General features: G+C 41.0%; 1 protein-coding gene across 3 annotated transcripts in view; it reads right to left on the bottom strand.

The window, feature by feature from the left end:
- Positions 1-2,730: 2,730 nt before the first annotated feature.
- Positions 2,731-22,068, bottom strand: part of SYT9 (synaptotagmin 9) — a 182,475-nt gene continuing 163,137 nt past the window's right edge. The window contains exons 4-7 of one of the 3 annotated variants that reach the window (XM_060262309.1): positions 20,745-20,865; positions 20,237-20,408; positions 16,775-16,904; positions 2,731-3,777 (exon numbers count right to left, since the gene is read on the bottom strand). In XM_060262309.1, the coding sequence (XP_060118292.1) occupies positions 3,703-3,777; positions 16,775-16,904; positions 20,237-20,408; positions 20,745-20,865 (498 nt within the window). In that variant the 3' untranslated portion in view covers positions 2,731-3,702. Of the gene's footprint in view, positions 3,778-15,605; positions 16,220-16,774; positions 16,905-20,236; positions 20,409-20,744; positions 20,866-22,068 lie in introns of those variants that run through there. The other 2 variants (XM_060262308.1, XM_060262310.1) reach the window with 2 other exon arrangements.

Here is a 22,068-nt window from a genome sequence, read left to right as displayed (position 1 = left end):
GAGTTCATTTGCATATTAGGCCACACCCCCTGACATCACCATTGTTTCATACAGGGCTTGTTTTGTAGAAAAAGCCCAGCAGGAGCTCATTTGCATATTAGACCATGACATCAAGTCAGCCGGAACTGCGTTCCTGTGTGTTCATGCTAAAAAAAAAAAAGCCCTGTATCCAATAATTAAACTAAATTTGCATTATTCAGTTTTGGAAATGGGTGTTAAACTGTATGCATGCTGGAGACAATTCTGCAACTGCTAGCTTGTACTGTAGATAAAGAAGAGTGAAACATAAACCCACTCCTGTCTTTGGGTGGAATTAATGTAAAGTGGAAAAGAAAATATTTAGGCACAGATAATAAAAGAATACAGCTCCACAGGGCAATGTTTTCCAAACAAGTATTTGGTGGGAGCACACACAATCCTGATCCAGCAAGTACCAGTATGTGAGCAGCCACAGAAGCTGGGTGTGATATTTTTCAACTGCCAACAGCATCAAAAAGTAACCTTGTGAAACTGGAGTAAAAGACTTCAGGTGTCAGCTTTCAGAAATATCTGTAGAAAAATAATTGAAAGGAGGAAAAACCTAGTAACACCCAGTCCTTTTATGCTGGATATGTTGTACAAAATGTCACCGTATAAATAATAATATGGCATTTAACTGAAGTAAACAACCATTTCCATTGTTTTGCTGAGACCTCTTATTTGTCTCTTATCTCTCTTTTTTATTTTCCATTCTGACAGAAAAAAATTAGGTACTGAGTAATGGCTTATGGGCAGATGGAGATAGCAAGAAATGTTTTCATCTATTTATAATTAGACAGAAAGAAACAAGAGCAATATTTTATTTTACCTCACCATCAAATGGGTTACAGATTTCTGTATTTGTCAAACCAGAAGGTGCGTTTACAGTTATTCAAAGAAGCACAACAGTGGACCCAAGTTTTCCATGATGGAATCAGAATACAGTATATCCAAAGATTCAAAAAGGCCATGGTAGGTATGAAAATAAAAGATGATCTTCAAAGTGGCAGGAATTGTACAACCCTGCTAATATTTATCCACCCAAATTGGTGACAGCTTTGGTGGTAAAGGATCGATGTAGCTATTTTAGAAATATAACAAATCACAGAAGCTGGATGGTTTTTTTTCCTGAGGTGAAGGTGTAGTCTTGAGAATACTTAAAATGACAGCAGATTCCACTAAAATAAATGGAATTAATTCCCAAGAAATAAGAATCATGGTCCTCCAGCTCTCAGCTATAAGCATCACATAATGGCTCCACTTCTCATAATTAGTAATAAAAGACTTTTGCATATGACAGTTTCTTCCACCTACTGATCCCTTTTAGACACTGAACTCCATGACACACATGGAGCTACCTCTTGTTTCCCTGGAGTGGCAGTTGCGTATATGAAACTGGATTACACTGAGTCAGGCCACTGGTCCATCAAGATCAGTCTTGTCCACTCTGCCTACTAACATCTCTCCAGAGTTTCAGAATGTCTTTCACAATTCCTACAACCTAAGAATTGTCAATTGGAGATGCCAAGGATGGGGCCTGGGGTCTTCTGAATGCAAATCATGTGCTCTATCATTGAGCTATGGCCACTCCTTTTTTGTCTGCAAAGTAACATCTAATAAAAGGAATGGGGCAGCTTCTACTTAAAGATGCATCTTGTGTATATAAAATGTACATGTGGGTCTGGAAAGGAGACACTTTAGTTCCATAGTCACTTTAGTTTTTGTTAGTCCCATAGTCACAATATATACAACTCCCACTAGAGTGGGATAGAAAGTTCCTGCTAGCAGAAGTTGTGTTAAGTCTTCAGTCTGTATGAAGATATGCTAAAAGTTTAATTTTTTCTATGAAAGTATACATTGATTTATGCAATATAAAATCCATATGCCAGATAATACTAGCAAACATTTCCCAGAGTATAGTACTTTTTCATCCATAACTACTTCGATTGGATGGCTTTTATATTTTGTTTTATTGCTACACTGGCTTTTATTAGCATTGTTCCCATGTATTGACTGCATAGCCCCTCAGCTCACAGAATGTATGAATCAGTTGCATAATACATCTGTACATTTCTTCAGTCACAGGTACCTGGAAGGACTCAACCCATTTGAAGAAAATATCTCTTGGGCTCTTCAGCTTGATCTTATGCATGCATTCTTAGAAGTAAGTCCCACTGAGTTATCTGCCATGTGCTTAATGCAATGACTCTCAGTAAGCGAAATAACAGTGCATGAATTTGCTCATAACAATGCTTAGTTACTTCCAATACCTCTTTTCCCATGCATGACCACACTCAACCAGAGCACACCTAGCAATTTCCCTGAATGACATGTCAAACACTGGCAAGTAGAAAGTCAGTCTTACTCATTTAAACAAGAAAATTATACTCTTGTCACTTTGAAAAATTACATTAAAATGTGAAACATGGTGTGTGTGTGAACCAAATCACAATACTGGCCTTAAATTGCTCAGTTGTACTTAAGGAAATAATACTTAACTCTGCAGAAACTGTTTTTTATGCTGCAGATTTTCATTCCACTAGAGAACCCAAATAATGTATTTGCTGTATTGTCCTTTCCTAGGTGCACAAGGGACCAACTTATTTTGCACCAAGCATAAATGTACAACTTTGCATTGGAGAAAATCATGCCACAGGGTCTATGAAGCAACATGGCATTAAAACACTTTTAAAGCATGGAATGTAAGCTCTAAACATTCACTTCAACTTTAATATATAAATACAAAATAAGTGTAAATTACAATTGCACAATTTCTTACATCATTTCATTAAGAACAAAATTGTTTGTACAGACTAGATCTATATAAATAAAATCACAGTACATTTAACTTGAGTTTATAAGAACGTTATAGTTTTTTTTAAAAAATTAAGAAATGTAAGTTTATTTCAATCCTCAGACTGTTACTGCAAATGAATCATGCATTATCTCTATTGAACAAAGATTAAAAACGTCCACCAAATTGACAAAGCCCTGACAAAGATGTGGCTTAACGCTTCAAAATTAGACATTGAACATAGATGTACCAGGACTATTCATTGAACAACAAATATTAAAGTATAACATGTTTATGTGTTATAAAAACAAAGTGATGTCTGAATAAACACAGGTTTTACTTTTGTGATGAATCTTAAGAAAAATAAAAAGACCATGACTGTCCAACATGCAGCTAAATAAAACATTCTAATCTGGGAAATGACTGTGGTCAAATACCATAGCCAGCTCAATGAACACACATGACCACTTACCAAGTGCTAACTTACACTGTGTTCTTTTTAAAAACTTGGTTGTTTGCTACACCAAGTACTCAGGAGGATTATATTACTCCCTTCTTCTCCAGATAGATGATCAGGTAAGGAACGGTAGTGAAATTCTATTTATCACCTAGAAAGGTGATATAAAGCCTTACCAAATGATGGCATACACATGTTATCATTTGATAAATGGTTTGTGTTCACTTGTTATTAGCTGAAAGAAAAGAGAAACAGGAAGATATGGAAAGCAAACTGATAAAAGAACCCAGGTGCTTATAGTCATTCTTCTATACGTGCCTTATCTGTATCAGGTTTGTTAGCTTATTTAGCAGCTGAGATCTGCATCCATGTTCTTATCCTTCCTGAGTGTGGTCCCATCACAGTCATTTGGATTTAAACAGTTCAGTTTCCTTCATGGAGATGCAGGCCCCTTGAGAGAATTGCAGGACCCTGGTGTGCTTCCAGTCGTAGTTCCTTGCCCAACCCACTGTATTAGAAATCACCTTTTAATGTAATGCTTGAAGATATACTTCACGGAATGCACAGTTCCATTCATACCACATCTCATTTGGGTATAGTTTATTTAACTTAAAAAAAAATTCTATGGAGTACAATTATGAAGAAGGCACCAGCCATTTATGACAGCAAGAACCAAAGTGAAGTCGACTTTAGTACTCTCTTTTTTTTGTAAGAAAACTACTCTGTTGTGGTTTTTCAAAGAACAAGCGATTTTATAAAAATTGACTCTATGACATAATTTTTTCCCCTTATGAATACCAGAGCTGTTATTTTCCAATTTTATGCCGAGGCACAGGCATTGTATAGTACATTGCTCTTGACAGAAAGAAAGAACACTGTGATAATTCAGAACATTCCATCCTGTTTTGTCCAAATCTAAGTAATGTCTGGTTTTAACTTTTCTGCCTTCCTCATCACATCAGCTATATTCAAATAACAGCACTATGCTTTTAAGGCATCTTGAACAGAAGCATGCTGAGGGGAGGGGACCCTACAAAGAATACTCTGTTCACTAATTCCTTTAGGCAAACTGATTTCCAGCAACTGTGGATGATGACCGCCCCGCCTGCCCCCCAATGTTCTTATATAGCCGCCCTGCTTCGGCGGGGAGGGGTATAAATAAAATTTTATTATTATTATTACTTCTGACAAATGCTGATGAAGTCTTCAGGAACTTCTAACTGGGGCCTTCCAATGACAATATGGTCCTCTGTTTTAAATGAATCATGCAAGGTGCTTTTTATGTTCACGACAAATGGAGTTAAATGAAGACAGAAGTGATGCAGTTAGATTCCATTACCTTCCATCTCTTGGTAGTTAATGCCAAAATTAAACAAATGAATACAAAAATAGACTGAGATGAACGTAACAGCACTTTAAACTGTTGGAACTGAGGACAGCCTCAATAACTCTAGAAGCCTATTTGTATGCTAGTGATCCTTACATTATGGCTATATAGGTGACTTTCATCTCTCTTGTGCTACTGTGTAGATCTACTGTGTAGATCCTATGAAAATCTGATTTATCCTGGTTCTCAGTCAAGCTGAAAGTATGCTGTGGGATTAAGTATCCCCTGATTTTCAGGGGATACTTAAACAGGATATTGAGGATCAATTACTGGATCTTCCATGTTTTAAAACATTTTTCGATAGCAGATAGGGGGAATTTGGATTGGAATCACAGCACTGTATGAAAACGTGTTAATCATTTTTAAAGTTCCCATTTCCTTTATGTAAATTAGTCCTCTGGTGGTGTCCTAGTAGGGAAGATATGTGGGTGAAATCTGTTTCCTCTGCCCATGAAAACAGCTCCACTAGAAGGCCAATTTACATTGAGAAAAGGATACAGGGGATATGATAAACCACTCAGCCGCCATTATACAAATTATAACCCCTCACACCGCTATTCAAAGACCTTTAAAGAGATGGGAGATCCAGCCTTAGGTTTCAACAGCTCACCTATCTGCACCCTTTGTTTATGTGTACATCAAGGGGTTTAAACACAATCTGGCATCAGAAGTGGCATGAGAAATTGACACAACTATTATTAGATCCCAAGCACTATTACTGATTCTTCCTCACTGGCTATGCAGTTTCTGATTTTTTATTATTAGATGATAGCCTTTGTGCAAATAGTGTAAACAAATGTCATGCTTCTCTTTCCATCTGAAACCCACCTATAACTATGGGTCTAGTTCCCAGCCCCAGCTCCTGCTCCTGATTGTGGGACTCTTAGGCTGGAAAACACTCACTGTCTACTTGCATTAATTCCAGATAAAAGACAAACAACAATGAAATGAAATGTGCCAAGGGACACAGATGCTAAGGTATTCTATAGGAATCATGTTTGATGGGTTGTATCTAAACAGATTGCTTACCTATACCATTGATCTTTGAATGGTTGCCTGTGCAGTCACACACTTGGGGGTTGGTGCCTGTGCACAAACTTAACCTCAGAGGTCTACAAGAGCTAGCCTCAGATTTGGTGGGCTTTCTCTCCTGTTTTGGGAGCAGGCAGCAATTGCACATGTCTGAAACTGAGAAGAAAGTATCACCTTGCTCATTTCCTTCCAGCTGCCACCAGCAAGGCCATAGAAAAGGTAAGTAGATGGAAGTGTCAGTGGTGGGGAAGATTGGTCATGTGTGTGTGACTGCACAGGTGACCACTCAAAAAACATCAGTTACAGGTAAGCAACCTGTGGTCCCTATGTAATCTCACATTTGGGTGATTAGTGAGCTGAAATCTGTAGATGGAGGGTGCTGGCAAGACAGCAATAACAAACCAGCAAAATAACATGAACCCCACATGGGTATCACAGCAACAGCAAAATAGTAAGTAACCTTTACTTCAACAAGGTCTCCTTAAGTTCCCACGACATGAATGTCAATGGAAGAAGAAGAAGAAATTGGATTTATATCCCACCCTATACTCTGAATCTCAGAGTGGTCACAATCTCCTTTTACCTCCCCCCCCCCCACAACAGGCACCCTGTGAGGTAGGTGGGGCTGAGATAGCTCTTACAGCAGCTGTCCTTTCAAGGATAACTCCTACAAGAACTATGGCTGGCCCAAGACCATTCCAGCAGTTGCAAGTGGAGGAATGGGGAATCAACCCCAGTTCTCCCAGATGAGAGTCTGTGCACTTAACCACTACACCAAACTGGCTCCCGACTGGAAGACTGACTTCAGCACTGACTGACCAAAGGATGCATCCCTCTTGCTTGGACACTGAGGGCACAGTGTGTCATGAAGGTGGAGTGGGAAGACCAAATTGTGGCAGCACACACATCTTCCAGAGGCACACCACTGAGGAAAGCCAATGATGTGGCAATGGCCCTGGTGGAGTGTGCCCAAAGCAGCACAGGTAAGGGCTCTTTACAAATTTGTAGCACAGTGCAATAGTATATGTCACCCACTTAGCAAGGTGTTGAGAACAAATCTTATGGCCTTGGCAAGGGTTTCTGTAGGGAACAAATAATTGAGTGTCTTCATGGAACAGGCAGACTCTATCAAGATAGAAGGCAATATCAGATCTCAGAAGATAAACAGGGTTGACTCTGACAAGTATTTGGATGGGAGACCTCCTTGAAATACCAGTAGTCAGGAGGACAGGAGCAGGCTTTATTCAGCCACCTCTCTTAATATGCTCCAGGCCCCCAGTAGGGGTCAGTCACTAGAAGTTGCTATGACTTCCAGGTGCAGACACACTTACACCCACAAAAATACAAAAAATGATAGTGCTCGGTGAACATCCAGGATGAGCTACACTCACTGACTGTCATCAGTGGAATTTGAAAGGAAGTCAGCAAGGTAGTAGGTTGGGAAAGGTGAAATGATGAAACCACCTTAGGTAGGAAGGACAGGACTGGCTGAAGGATGACTTTATCCTTATGGAAAATAGTGGCGGATCACAACAGAATGTACTGATGTTCCTTGCTTTCTTAGCTGATGTAACCATGACTAAGATTATTGGATTTTAACTTTGTACCACTTTGCATTCCAAGCCCCACCAGCTATATGTGGCTCTGCTTACTGTATCTCATTCCTCGTCTGAAGAAGTGTGCACGCACCCGAAAGCTTACGTTCTGAATAAAACTAAGTTGGTCTTAAAGGTGCAATCGATTCCTATTTTGTTCTACTACTTCAGACCAACACAGCTGCCTACTTGGATCTATCTACATGACTAAGAAAGTCATCGTCCATGAAGGTAGGTGAATGGAGCAGTTGCTAGTCGCTCAAAGGGCTTACCCATTAATTTGGATAGGACCTGGAGAGGCTTGAAGTGGGTACCAGGGGTTTGACAGGCATTTGTAAACGGATCATGCCTCCTAGGAAGGATTTGGTCATACAGTGTGAAAAGACACTCATCTCTTCCACTGGTTTGTGGAAAGCAGAAATGGCAGAGAGGTTAACCCTCAGTCCCGTATTACTGAGATAGCCTAAATAAGAAAGTATACGAGAGACACAGTCCTTGGATCTAGTTGGTGTTGCATGGTATAGATGGAAAAACGTTTCCACTTGGCATGGTAGGACCTTCTGGTGGTTGGCTTTCTTGCATTCAGAAGGACATGCAGGACTTCAGGTGGAAAGTCTAAGGTCTGATTCTCCAGATGGTCAAGCAGAACAACCCCAGGTTGTGATGGAGTACCACTCCAGGGTGTCAGAATGTTTGGTACTAGTGGGAACTGGATAAAGGTGTAGCAAGAAAGATGTAGAAGTCTCACAAACCAGCGCTGATGAGGCCACAACAGAATGCAATCAGTACAGTTGTTTGTGATTTTGTGGAGTGTATAGGCTATCAGTGGGAATAGCAGGAACATATAAAACAGCTCCCCATTCCCATAGATGCAAAAAGGCATCCCTTAGCAATCCTGCATAGGAGTGCTCCTGTCTGTAAAAGATCAGACATTTTGTGTTGTCTTTGTTTTCAAAAGCATCTACCTGGGGCTGATCAAAAGTTTTTTTAAAACCCAATAAGTTGAGTTTAGGGGCAACTTGTGTGATCTTATGAGTGGGTCCTGCTGAGAAAGTCCATGTGCATGTTTGCCACCCCGGGGATATGCACCACTGTGAGATATCCTTGCACACACACCAATGCTCTTAATCCAAGCCTTAAGATCCATGATCAGATGAATACAACAATGAGGGCTGCACTCCAAAGAGGTCCCCTGCTCTGGCTGGGTGTGTTGGATTTGAGGACGGAACCAAGGTTGGTTTAGCTCTGGGGACAGACCCCATCGGGAGAGTAACTGGCTGACCTGAGGACGTAATTTGCATAGTTGTGGATGCAGCTGCAAGAACCATTGATCCCAAAGAGTGAAGCAGTTACTGACCCTCACACCACTTATATAAACTGTCGGATGGGTCCTGAACCCCATCTTGGTAATAGGGGTGCTGTTTGTAATATGGAGAGTGTTGGTTGTGAGAATGATGAGAGGCTCATGATCCTGTCTGGGATAGTAACACCTCTTGTAGGTATGTGGAGAAAGAGACCTTGAATCTGAGGAATATTGGTTTTGATATCAACCTCAATTCCAGCAGTCTCAGAGGGTTGATGGGCATCTGGATCTCCTGGAAGTCTCTGTGAGATGGAACAGGATTGGCTTTGAGACTGGGGATGCAAGTAGGGAGGCTGTATATCAGTGAACCACTTGCTCTGGTCTAGAATCAGTTGTGAGGAGAAAATACAGCGAGGTCCTAACAGCACAATGGAGGCAGGTCTCCTTAACTCCAGGCATGCACAATTGCCGCCTGCTCCCCACAGTGAGGGAGAAAGCCCATCAAAGTCTGAAGCTCGTTATTGTAGGTCAGGTTCGTGTGCAGGCACCAAACCCCAAGTGTGTGACTGCACAGGGACCACAAAGATCAAGATATTTTTTAGTTCACATGAGTCCCATCATTCTTGAGCAGAAAGGGCTACTGGGGGCAGGGGAGTGTAGGAAAGTTACACAAAATCTAACCCACTTATATGTAAGGTGCCCCTTGTGAAAACTAGGGTGATTATTCAAAAGTATTAACAATGCATTCTGGAATTTTTTAGAGTAGTAGATGTGCTAGCCTGTTTTGGCAAACCAAACATTTTGCAGTATCTTAAATACTAAGAGAGAGTGGCTGATGAAACAGATATTGCATTTTGAATGCTGACTAGTCAACAGCTCTTTGATTTGGGTTCTGCCAGACCAACACAGATGTATGATTCTGGATAACTATAAATATTCTGGTTTATAGGAGCTGGTTTAACCTGAAATACTTGCTCACATAACTATAACAGCTACCTGCTTCTGCTCACAAGTTATTTGGAGCAACCTTGTTCATGCAAATGCAAAAACACTGTTCTTTAAATAAAACTTAGAACAGATGTAAATAAAATAATTATTTTCACTCAATCAGATAAAGCTACTCCTCCATCCAGTGTTTCTACTGGGACAAATCTGAGGCTTATTTTCTAATTGTACTAAGATAAACAAAAGAGTCATAAATTATTATTCTTATAGGCTATCAGGGATTGCTAATGCTAGGTATACTATTCTGTGAGCAAATAACTCCTAATATTTGCAGTAGCAATCTAATAAAAACTGGGAACAGCATGTGGCCCAAAAGAAACAACAGCTCCCTAAAACCTTGCATCTTGGACTCATTCAGTCAAAGCATCCATTAGCCTCATGGGAATGTTGCGTGAATGCAGATTTTTCCACAATGGAAATTCATGCATGACAACACAAAAAACTGTCAGTATGCTTCATGCTTGTTTATACTCTCAAATCTCTCCAACAATATTTCTAAAAGTCCACTATCTAAAAATAGTTGGATTTTGCTAACTTTGGCCACAACTTTTAAGCAGTCAAGGGTAAATATATACATTTTCAGCATGTGCTTTAACCCTGTATTGTTAATGTCTGACAAGATTGGTTCAATTCTGACATGATGAGAAATAATGGTTTATTTTAACTAAGGTTAGTTTATGAAATCAGAATTCAGATTGCAGATGACAGACAATCCTAGCTTGCCTCACCAAATGCTGATTTCAGCACTTTTTCATTTTCTTATAAAAAGAAAAGTGGTTGCTATCCCAACTTGTACTAAAATGTCTCATTAAGGGACAGCTTCACTCTGATTAACCCCCTACTTTCTACTGACTGGCATTATTGCCAGGTTATAAAACCACAATCCCCTTTTCCTGTCACCAAATCAGAAGACAATCCAGTTAAACTGAAACATGTGAGCACAAATTGCCATGAATCCAACAAGAGTCCTCCCAAACCCAAAGATTCATCTCACTATTAGAAACCTTGTTCAACTTTTGCTGCTGGGCCTTGCATGCCAGTGATAGCAAGGAACATTGAGACCTCAACATGCTTCCCAGATCCTGCGAGCAATGAAACAGGTAACAGAGGAGTACACCTTCCAAACTTGATTGTGTTGCCACTCAGCATCCTTAGGACTTTATGGCCTTGGACTTGGCTGGCAGCAGTACAAGTGAGAGACAGAGGATGGTCAAGGCATTTTATTGCCTGAAGTCCCCCTCTCCACTTACGTCTAGTGGGCTACAGATGCAGTGCCTCTTCAGCTTGCCATGGAGCCCAGTTGGGTAAAACTAGCATGAGGTGCATGCAGCTTCTCCTGTGACTCTACCACTGGGTGCTAAATGGGCTGCAGAAGCAGCATCCCTGACTTTTTTTGGAGCCCAGTTAGAGGGCAACTCACAAGTGTGTGTGCTGGGGGGAGGAGTATGACATCCAGAACTGCCTTAGCATAATAACAGAGAGTCAATCTTGCATCACAATGGCAGCAAATCAACTAGGATGAAGCCTGTCAACATTCCAGTACTTTTAAGCATAGAAATACACTAGCATGAAGAAGAAGAATTGCTAGCAAAAGGGTATAAAAGCAAAATGGTTTCGCCTGTGAGCTGTTCTTGCTAAGAACGTCTGTATCTAGAATGAATATGCAGCATTGGCATAAACAAAGCTAGGATACTGCATTTGTACATAATGAAGAACTTTTTTTTTTTTTTTGCTGTCAAGTCACAGCTATATTACGGTGACCCCATGGGATCAGAGGTGGTTTGCCATTACCTGCCTCTATGTCGTGACCCTGGACTTCCTTGATTATTTCCCATCCAAATACCAACACTGACCCTGCTTAGCTTCTGAGAACTAATGAGACTGGGCTAGCCTTGGCTATCCAGGTCAGGGCAATGAGCAACCATAGACCACTGTTAATGTCACTTTTACACCTTGTCTTCAGTTCTTTATTCTTTATTATGATTTCAATTTATATTCTGCCTTCCCTGCAAGTGGGTTCAGGGTGGACTTCAGCAGAAGTTTAAAACATCAATTAAATTATAAATAGCTAAAAACAATTAAAACAACAGATCAGATGTTTAACTATTCACATGGTTTCCGGTTGGATCATCTAATCTGGGCCTTGTTTTACAGGCCCTAAGGAATGGCAATAAGTCTTCCTGTGAGGTTCCCAAATGAATAATAATTTGTGTAGTGGCTCATGTTCACATGACCTTAGTGAACTATGGTTAATTTAATTAAACTGTAGGTTCTCATTATAACCAGACAATTGTCTGGAAATATATATAAAAGATATATTTCAAACTAGAAAATCCAGCATTTTTCTGAATCTTCTTGAACTGCAGACATCACACCCAACGTCCAGTTAAATACAGACTCTCTCCAGACCCAGCCAGGTGTAGTGGTTAAGAATGGCAGACTCTAAACTGCAGAACCGAGTTCGATTCCTTACTCTTCCATATGAAGCCCATTGGGTGAACTTGGGCCATTCACAATTTCTGTCAGAAATCCCTCAGCTCCACCAAGGTGCCTGTTGTGGGAAGAGAAAGGGAAGATGATTGTAAGCTGCTTTGAAATTCCTTATGGTAGAGAAAAGTTGGGTATAAAAATTTCCTCCTCCTTCTCCATATTATATCCAGGGAAAGAGATGATCTGTATCCAGATAAACACTGGATCTCCATGTATGGACATCATCTTCTACATACGTAATACAAAGTCTGGACACTGCCCTTAATTTCATCACATACATCAATAATTTGTTTCCCTGACTGGTCCCTCACTTCCTGTGATTCCAGTAATATGTCTACCAGCAGCCATCAACTAAGTCCTGAGTAACTGAGCAGCCTGTGGACTTCCCCTTGCTCCTTTCTGCCTTGCTGCTATCTTGCACAGATCCAGTTTGCAGTAACCATGACAGTTTATAACCTCAAGTCCCTGCTGTAGAGACCTAGACTCACTTTTTGCAAACTAGTCCCATATGTAGTGTTCCCATAAAATGCATTGAGCAAGCCAGATCATGTAGCTTTTCAGAGCAGCTCTGAAAAGCTACAGGACATAAATATATGCCCCTGAGCAAATGTGAATTACTTCTGGGAAGCTGCATGTAGTGCTGGATTAAACCCTGTGGAGGCACCTAGGCAGTCAAAATCTTGGGGGCCCCCTCGCAAATTATCTCAAAGTCAGAGTGCCCGACTCACTGCCTGTAGCCCCTGCTGCAGCCTGCAGGCACCTTCTCAAAAGTCCCTTTGACAAAGCTGCAGGGGAGAGGCAGAGAGAGGCAAACTTGGCAGCAATGCCAGCAGCAGCCACACCAGGCAAGTCGGGCAAAGAGTGGCTCAGTTGCTGGCTGTGCATGCAGGTTGGAAGGGCTGCAAGCAGGGGGGAAAATGAGGGGGGGAGCCAGCCTGGGGCCCCTAAAGGCATGGGGGCCCATAGGCCAGTGCCTACTTGGCTTAATTCTTAATCCAGCCCTGGCTGCATGATATATTTGCTATGTTACTTCCTCCACATGGCTGTAGCTATTGGACCACATTGTATGGGATTTCAGCATAATAGAACAAGACAATGAATTCTACCGATGTATTATGATTTTAAAGTCATAGGATCAATTTTTGATGAGCTCAAGCTAGGTATTTAAATTTAATCTAGAAAGGAGGAGGAGAGTTCGTTTTATACCTCACCATTCACTACCTGAAGGAGTCTTGGAGCAGCTTACACTCCCCACAACAGAGCTTCCTCTTCCCACAACAGACACCCTGTGAGGTAGGTATGGCTGAGAGAGCTCTGAGAGAGCTGTAATGGACTCAAGGTCACCCAGCCAGCTGCATGTGGAACAGCTGGGAATCAAACCCAGTTCTCCAGATTAGGTTCACTGCTCTTAACCATTACACCATAGTTGGCTCTGAGATAATATGAAAAATACCAGGTATGGTATCACTGTGCTATTGTTAGGAAAGAATCCACATTGTTTTATGTACTTCTGTTGATTGAACTGTTTGCATTCAAGGCAACAATATATACCATGAGTGCTAACAGCTAACTATTATGATTATACAGTTAAATCTTCTGCAAAAGGTTTCTGCAAAGAGCAATGGCTATACCTCTCTCAAGTGTTCCTCATTGTGAGAGGCATCCTGCCTCTGGCAAAGTCTCACACTGGAATTTGATCAATAGCAGCAATATCAAGGCAGAAAGGCAGAAAAGCTTTAATTAAAAAAAATCATGTGTGGGATGTCCCTCAAAAAAAGGACACTTGGGGACTATGATTATGGTGCACTAATTATTTTTCCCCTGTATGTCTTTATTAAAATGTCTCATTGTTGTTTATGATTCTCTGTGTTTTCTTTTAATGTGGTGTGACAAAAATAGCTAGTTTGCTTGAAACTGCATGAATTTTCACCCCTTCACAATTTTGGTTTTTTATACGACCAGCACGAAAAGAAGCAATTGCATAGTTATCTTATTCCAATAGTATCAAGCACTTCCCCTGCCCTTTTTAATGACCACTATTTTCATATCTTGTTCATACAAATATGTCAGGAAAAGCTTTATGAAAAAAACCCATTTTTTACTGGTTAATTGTTCTGAACTACTACTGTGCTATATTAGTAACAAGTTGTGGATCTGTTCTGTCTTATTAGGAATGAACAGATTAATCATGGAGAACATCTGATTGGCAAGGTAATTCCAACTATACCATCAGGAGAACAATCAGCCTCCACTCTTCTTGCACATCCTTCCTGCTGCAGCCCTCCTTTACTAAATATTCTGAGATGACCAGATGGGGCAATGTGAGGGTAAAGTGGGATCTCAGTAAAAGGAAAATATCGAGCCTGGATTGGGTTATAAATATTGAACAAGAGCATCTAGTAATCTAATTCCCAAAATTCCTTGTATCCCGTTTTAGAATGATTCAAATGCTAGAGGAATCTGAGTATGGTCTGAAATGGATTGAGATATGTGGGCGTGTATGCCAAAAGTCCTCAGTTTCTGCTTCTGTCCCACCATTATGCAAGACACCTAAAAACTGACCAATAATTTATGGCAGATGTCAATCTGTAATATGTACTGTAACAGACAAGATTAAATTACAGAGGTAATTCATTCTACAAACTTGGAATATTTATTTGAAAACTTAATGTCAAATTAAAAATGGAAAAGCAATAAACTTAAAATACTTCAATAGTGAGGAGCACTCCAAGAGCAGAATTATTATGAATTTCAAAAATATTGGTTGCTCTTGTCTTGCTTATATGCATAATGGTGCAAGGAGGTATCCTCAAAAGGAACTCTGGTTTTTCAGAATCTAGTGGGGCAAAGCATTCAGTCCCTCAGTTTTAAAAAACATGAGGCACAAGGTTATTGGTCCACATTGCTTTTGCTAGGAGGCTGAAAGTAATTTTGATTTATAAAATATTTCCACCTACCATATCAAAAGTGCTTAAATGGTTTAGTTATTTTTCCAGATGAGGAACTGCTGCTTCGCTGGAACTTGCTCCACAGGATTTTCTAATTAAACTACAGTTTATATGACCTAGCCAAAAGGGCTCAGGTGAGAAAAGTGATGCAACTGCACTAATGTGAATCAGGATACCAGACTGTAATCCAAGTAACAAAAGCCTGGACAAAGCTAATAAAAACTACAAGCCTGTTAGAATACAAACCTATTTTAATTTGGATTCTTTCTGATACAAAATCTGATACAGGCTGGAGATGCCAGTTCTGTGTTGGAAAATACCTGGAGACTTTGGGGGTGGATTCAGAAGATGGCGGGGTTTGGGGAGGGGAGGGGCCTCCACAGGGTACAATGCCATAGAGTCCACCCTTCAAAGCAGCCATTTTCTCCAGAACTGATCTCTGCCAGCTGGAGATCAGTTGTAAAAGTGAGAGATCTTCAGGCCCCACCTGGAGGCTAGCAACCCAAATTCCAGCACAGTGGTCAAAGTACACTAACCTAATACTGCATGAGCTTTGATAGCTGCCAACTGATAACTGGAAGAGATGACACATACATATAACCTACTTAAACTTTCATTTACTTACACATTCTATTTCATAATGTATATAAATAATTGCCTATTAATGTATGGTGGCTACACTACTGGGTATTGAAGTTTGGATTGTAAACCATGACAACTCTTTCCCCCAATTATCATAAAAATAACACATTTTCCCCCACAAATGTTAAAAATATGTACAAATATGGATTTTTACCTGATTTTTTACAATACAGCTAGCAGTGCAATTAAGTTAAGAAGGACAGATGACAATATGGGTGTTACTGATAGACCTGGGTAACTATGTTAGAATTAAACTATAGAAAGATGCAGAAACAAAAGTACCTATATTAACAAAAAAGAGTTTTGGGTCTTGTGGTTTGGGATTAATGTATTATAGGACTGGGAAAGGAGGCAAGGGTTAAACAGTGGGATTAGAGGGATGTCTTTACCCCTTTGGACTCTCTGCGGAATGGCCCCTGAGAAAATGGCTAAGAAAGAGTTCAACAGGAATGCCAAATTTCTGCTGAATAGGTTAAAAGAGTGAGGAAGCCTCTTCGGCAGCCATCCATGCGCAGAAGGCCCGCATAACATTTCTGCGGTAAAGGGCCCTAAATGAAGAAAAAAGAAACACAGGAATCTAATTGTAACTTAAAGAGAAGTTTTGACTGCATGGTTTCTTACCCTGATGTCCTAAAACATTTTTAATTTGCATGTAATTTGAGATCCCACTGGACACCAATTACTTTATTACAAGATATGAAATGATACTTGTCTTGTATATAACAGAACAGTAAGTTCTTTCATATGTTTTTCAAAATGTGCAGTCCAGGGGACAATCCATCAATAAAAGAAAAATGTAATTGAGTAGACCAAGATACACTGTTGTTTACCCATACATTCAGATACTATAAAAATAGTCAAATGCATAATGTCTGACTTTTACTTTAAAAGTTGGAAGTATTTTACAGTGCACTAAAAGGAAAAAAATTAGGGACCAGATTTTACTTGCATTCAACATCAATCTCACTTGAAGACCCTGGATTCCAATGAGCTTTTAACAGGAATTAATCTATTTAAAAAAGTTTTTTCTTCAGTGCTCAAGTCCAATTAATGAAGCTTCCACCATACTTTCAAAGACAGCATGTGAGATAAAGGAGCCTTACCTCTGCAAGTGGATGCCAGTGGGCAATGGGTTTCCGTGGATAAGACAGCATTTCATTCCAGTGGTCTCGCCCAAGGCTTTCAGCATCGTTGCCTACTTGGCACACTCCAATGACCTCATTGTGACCTACACTGTGAAAATTTTCCATAATATTTATTTCTTAAAACTATACATTCAGGAATCATGACATCCAGCTATATAAAAAAGCAACAAGGCGACACAACTTTAGCTGTTGCTTATAAAACTGAGCTCAAAATGAGAATGAACATAAGCTCTTCTGGCTTGCTTTCAGGAATGTATCAATAATGATGTAGTGAGCTAATAATGGTGTAGTAGTTAGATTGCCAGACTAGGCTCTGGGAGAGTGAGGTTCAAATTCCCTCTCTGCCATGGAAGATTGCTAGGTGACCTTGGCCAAGCTGCACACTTTCAGCTTAATCTACCTTAGCTGGTTGCTGTGAGGATAGAAAGGAAAAGAGGAGAATGGTGAAAGCCACTTTGGGTCTCCACTGGAGACAAAGGCAGGGTAGAAATGAAGGAAATAAACTGATATCATCATTGGCTTAGCTTGTGGGGTGTTTGACTTTTAGAAGCCCATGCTCTCAGCATTTTCACTCATATCTAGGAATCATAATTATCTGTCATTTGCCTAGAATGGGTCAGGCCACAGAAGAAATGTGGTATGCTGGCTTTATACTCTCTCCCTCCTCATCTAGAAAGAGAACAGACTATGCTGGATTCTGTGGGAATCCCCACCAACCATTTCAAGCACAAGGAAGGTTTTCTTTCACTGCCTCTCAACAGATTAAGACCCAGAAGTGGATATTTTAACTTCATTTTTTCCCCAGTGGGAACTCAATTGGTTTATGTTGCTTTCCTGTTTTTCATTTTATCTGTACAACAACCCTGTGAGATACCGTAATGGACTCAGGCAGTTAGCCTGGAAGCTGGGAACAGCTTGCACCAATTGGCTAGGCTGCAGCCATGGTTACAAGAATGTATTGAATTGCAAAGAGGCTTGTAGGGGGGAAATGCCTCAGAGTGGAGTTGAGCTTTAGTACTGGAACAGTTCAGTTCATTCTGAGTGCTGGAGGAGTTCAGTGTTGGTACTGAAGTTGTTCAGTTGTGAGAGCAACTGGAAAGGAGCTGACAACAGCCTGTGGGCTGAGTTCCTTGGGAGACATTGGATCTTCATCGGATTCAGCTTTAGACGACTCAGCTTGAGCCACCCTGCTACGGCTTGCAGCACCAGGACTAGATTTTCTGGGGCAGAGGTAGGCCGGCCATCCATCAGCAGCTAGAGCTGGGTGTCATCAGCGTACTGATGGTAACCCAGTCCAAATCTCCAGACAATCTGGGCAAGGGGGCGCATATAGATATTAAACAACATTGGGGAGAGCACCGCCCGCTGAGGCACCCCACAATTAAGTGGATGTCTCTGGGATGATTGTCCCCCGATCGCCACCCTTTGTCCCCGACCAAGGAGAAAAGAGGAGAGCCATTGCAAGGCCAACCCCTGAATCCCTGCGTCTGTGAGGCGGTGAACCAGCAACTGATGGTCGACCATGTCGAACGCCGCTGACAGGTCCAACAACATCAGCACTGCCGACCCGCCTCGGTCCAGATGTCATTGAAGATCATCCACTAAGGTGACCTGCACTGTCTCCGTCCCATGGCCTGGGCAAAAGCTGGACTGGTGTGGGTCTAGGACGGAAGCGTCCTCTAGAAAGCTTTGTAACTGCAGCGCTACTGCCCTCTCAATGATTTTACCCCAAAAGGGTAAATTCGAGACCAGCCGATAGTGTGCCAATTTGGCCAGGTCTAATGTTGGTTTTTTCAAGAGGGGATAGACTATCATCTCTTTGAGGGGCCTTGGAAAAAGCCCCTCAGAGAGGGATCTATTTACAATATCCCGCACAGGATATGGAAGCTCCATCCAGCACGCTTCAATCAGCCAGGATGGACAAGGGTCCAAATCACATGTTGTTGGGCGCACAGTAGAGAGGATTCTGTCAACTTCCTCCAAGCTGAGTATTGTAAAACTGTCTAGAGCTGATCCGGAAAACAGGCACGGAGCCTTGAGCTCACATACTGTTTCAATTGTGGCGGGGAGGTTGTGGCGGAGCAATGAGACTTTATCTGTGAAGAAAGTTGCAAAAGCCTCACAGCCAATATCCAATTCCCTACGATTTGGTCTGCCTTGCAGCAGAGTAGTAAGAGTTCGGATAATATTAAATAATTGAGCCGGGCGCAAATTCGCAGATGCAATCTTGGTCACAAAGTAAACTTTCTTTGTGGCTTTGACTGCCATCTCATAGGATCTCATATACTCTCTATAAGATGTTCTGGTCGCTTTGTCATAAGTACACTGCCACTGCCTCTCTAGCCATCTGAGCCTCTGTTTCATCAACCACAGATCTGTGTTGTACCATGGTGCCATCTTTGAACGGGGGCACAGAGGGCAACGGGGAGTGATCTCATCAATGGCCATGGTGAGCTGATTTTGCCAGGACTCGATCAGGTCATCAAGCGAATCGCCAGGGGGCCAGGGATCCTGCAGTTCCCTCTGGAACCGTATTGGGTCCATTAGGTTCCAGGGTGAACTAAAATACGCTCATCGCCTAAACGGGTTTGGGTTGGCGCATCCACATGGGCCTTCAGGACATAGTGGTCCGACCATGGCACTGCATCAGCAGTAATACGGGCCCATTGTAACTCCCAATGCAAAGATCAAGTCCAGCATGTGCCCAGCCTGATGTGTGGATGTTGTTACAAATTGAGAGAGTCCTAGCGTAGCCATGGATGACACTAGGTCCGTTGCCTGATTAGAGTTTGCGTCATCGGCATGGACATTGAAATCACCCAGGATTAAAAGTCTTGGGTGTTCCAAAGCCCAGCCTGTTGCGGCCTCCATCAGGGACGATAAGGCGCTGGCTGGTGCATTAGGCGGTTGGTGCACCAGCCAGATCACCAAATATCCTTCAGTTTTTTAATTTGTTAATGTTCGGTGCCTGGTTTGTTTTCTGACAGAGTTTTCTTTCGTGTGCCTAAGATACTGGGTGAGGGTGATAGGGGAAAAAAATTATAGTGGTCAGTCACTCTCTCAAGCTGACCCTGACTGGTTCCTCACAGATATGTTAGGAAGACAGTGTGTGATTGGCCCAAAGTCACCCTGCAAACTTCCATGGCAGAGTGGAGATCCATATCTGAGTCTCCCAGATCATAGACAGACATTCCGACACTTTAACCACTATACCACACTGGTTCTCGGAAGCTAAGCCTATGGAAGTACTCAGGTTCCCATCACTCAATGTTTGTGGAATATATTTAACACTCAATGTTTGTGGAATATATTTAACAGAAAAGTTGAGGCAGATTTAGTTTCACCTGCACTGGTGTTTTAGGATGATTCCCTGAGAACTGTCACTGGATGAGACTATTAACAGACTTCTAGTTATCTCACCGGTCATAATCCATAACGGCTATCGATAAGTTGATTTGATCAATGCTCTCTGGAGGGACATCAAATACTATGGCTTCATTGTAAACAGGATTGAGGGTGTTCCTCTTGGTGGAAGTCTTTCTCTTCTTCAGGCGTCTTCCTTCACACATTAGTGAAACCTTCACATACGGATCTGCACGAAGAATCCAACAAAAATTTTATTTAAAATGAATTAATATAAAGTATGAGGAATTTCCATTTTACTCTGTGTATCTACCCTCTATAATTTCATCTGTATTTTTAATATAAGGCATGTTCTATAATTAACAAGGTGGGTGAAGAAGAGGTTATGCAGGCCATTGTCTAATGAAACATGATTGCAGAGTAAGGTACAAAAGTCAGAAGGCTACTGTGACAGATAAATATATTACACCTGAAAAATCTAACTGAGAGGTGTACGATCGCTTTACAAATAGTTCTTTAAGAGAAAAGAGGCGTACCTTAAAATTGACATGAAAAGTATTCCTACCTGATGCTCCTGTTATGTCCATTGCTTTTAAATTTCTAGCTTTTATTATAGTAATGGTTAATCTACCAGCTGTTGGAAGATAGCAGAGTGAAAACATCAACTCGCCAAGGTCCACTTTGTCCTATAAAAATAATAAAATATATTTGACACAATACTAACAATATTTCTGTGCTTCTCAAATAAATATCCCAAATAAATGTATGATAAGTGTTTGCCTTCACAGGACAGAAGAATTATTATTAAAATGGCACACTATCTGTCACCACTTTTAACACCCGTACTATCAATCTTATATCTACAAGGGTTCCAAAACAGGAAAGCAAAGTTTAGGGTTCAACTAATTATGTGAGGTTGCTTTTCTTCTGTAGTCATATTTTGATACACTTATATCCAAACACCTGAGGTGCTGTGTATGTATTTTCTCATTTTACTTAGTGTATGTAAGAATATGTTTCCATATGTTACTTTTCTAGCAGTAATTCACTTAACTTACTGTGAAAATTTTACTTAACTTGTTTAATGCACTACCACAAGATGTCATGAGTCTAGTTGATATAGCCTTAAAAAGGGAGGGACGGTGGCTCAGTGGTAGAGCATCTGCTTGGTAAGCAGAAGGTCCCAGGTTCAATCCCTGGCATCTCCAAAAAAGGGTCCAGGCAACTGGGTGTGAGAAACCTCAGCTTGAGACCCTGGAGAGCCGCTGCCAGTCTGAGTAGACAATACTGACTTTGATGGACCAAGGGTCTGATTCAGTATAAGGCAGCTTCATATGTTCATATTAATGAAAGATAGCTCTGTCCATGTCAATTAGCTAGTATAGCTAACTGGAACATTTAAAAGTTATATACCTGATTCAGTGCTCTCATGGTTATTGTCTTCAATAGACTAGAATAACTTAGGTCTATTTCTGCAAGAGAAATTGTTATGATCTTAGTTTCTTCCTGTCTAAAAGGTAAAGGTAATCCCCTGTCAAGCACCAGTTGTTTCCAGCTCTGGAGTGATGTTGCTTTTTTCATGGCAGACTTTCTACAGGGTGGTTTGCCATTGCCTCCCCAAGTCATCTACACTATCTCCCCAGCAAGCTGGGTACTCATTTTACCGACATCTGAAGGATGGAAGGCTGAGTCAACCTTGAGCCGGCTATCTGAACCCAGCTTCCGCCGGGATTAAGACAACTATTGTGCTGTCTATTCATACTACTCATTGTCCTTTATAATGAACATGGGAGTTCTAAAACATATACAATATGCTTTTAAGTATTTGGAAGCATAGATAGATAAATGTATGAACTATTTGTGCAAAGATACACAGTGACTAAGGATAT

The sequence above is a fragment of the Heteronotia binoei genome, chromosome 21 (assembly GCF_032191835.1).
Source record: "Heteronotia binoei isolate CCM8104 ecotype False Entrance Well chromosome 21, APGP_CSIRO_Hbin_v1, whole genome shotgun sequence".
Taxonomy (NCBI): Eukaryota; Metazoa; Chordata; class Lepidosauria; order Squamata; family Gekkonidae; genus Heteronotia; species Heteronotia binoei.
Note: the sequence above shows the minus strand (reverse complement) of the source record. Positions and strands in the feature narration are given on the sequence as shown.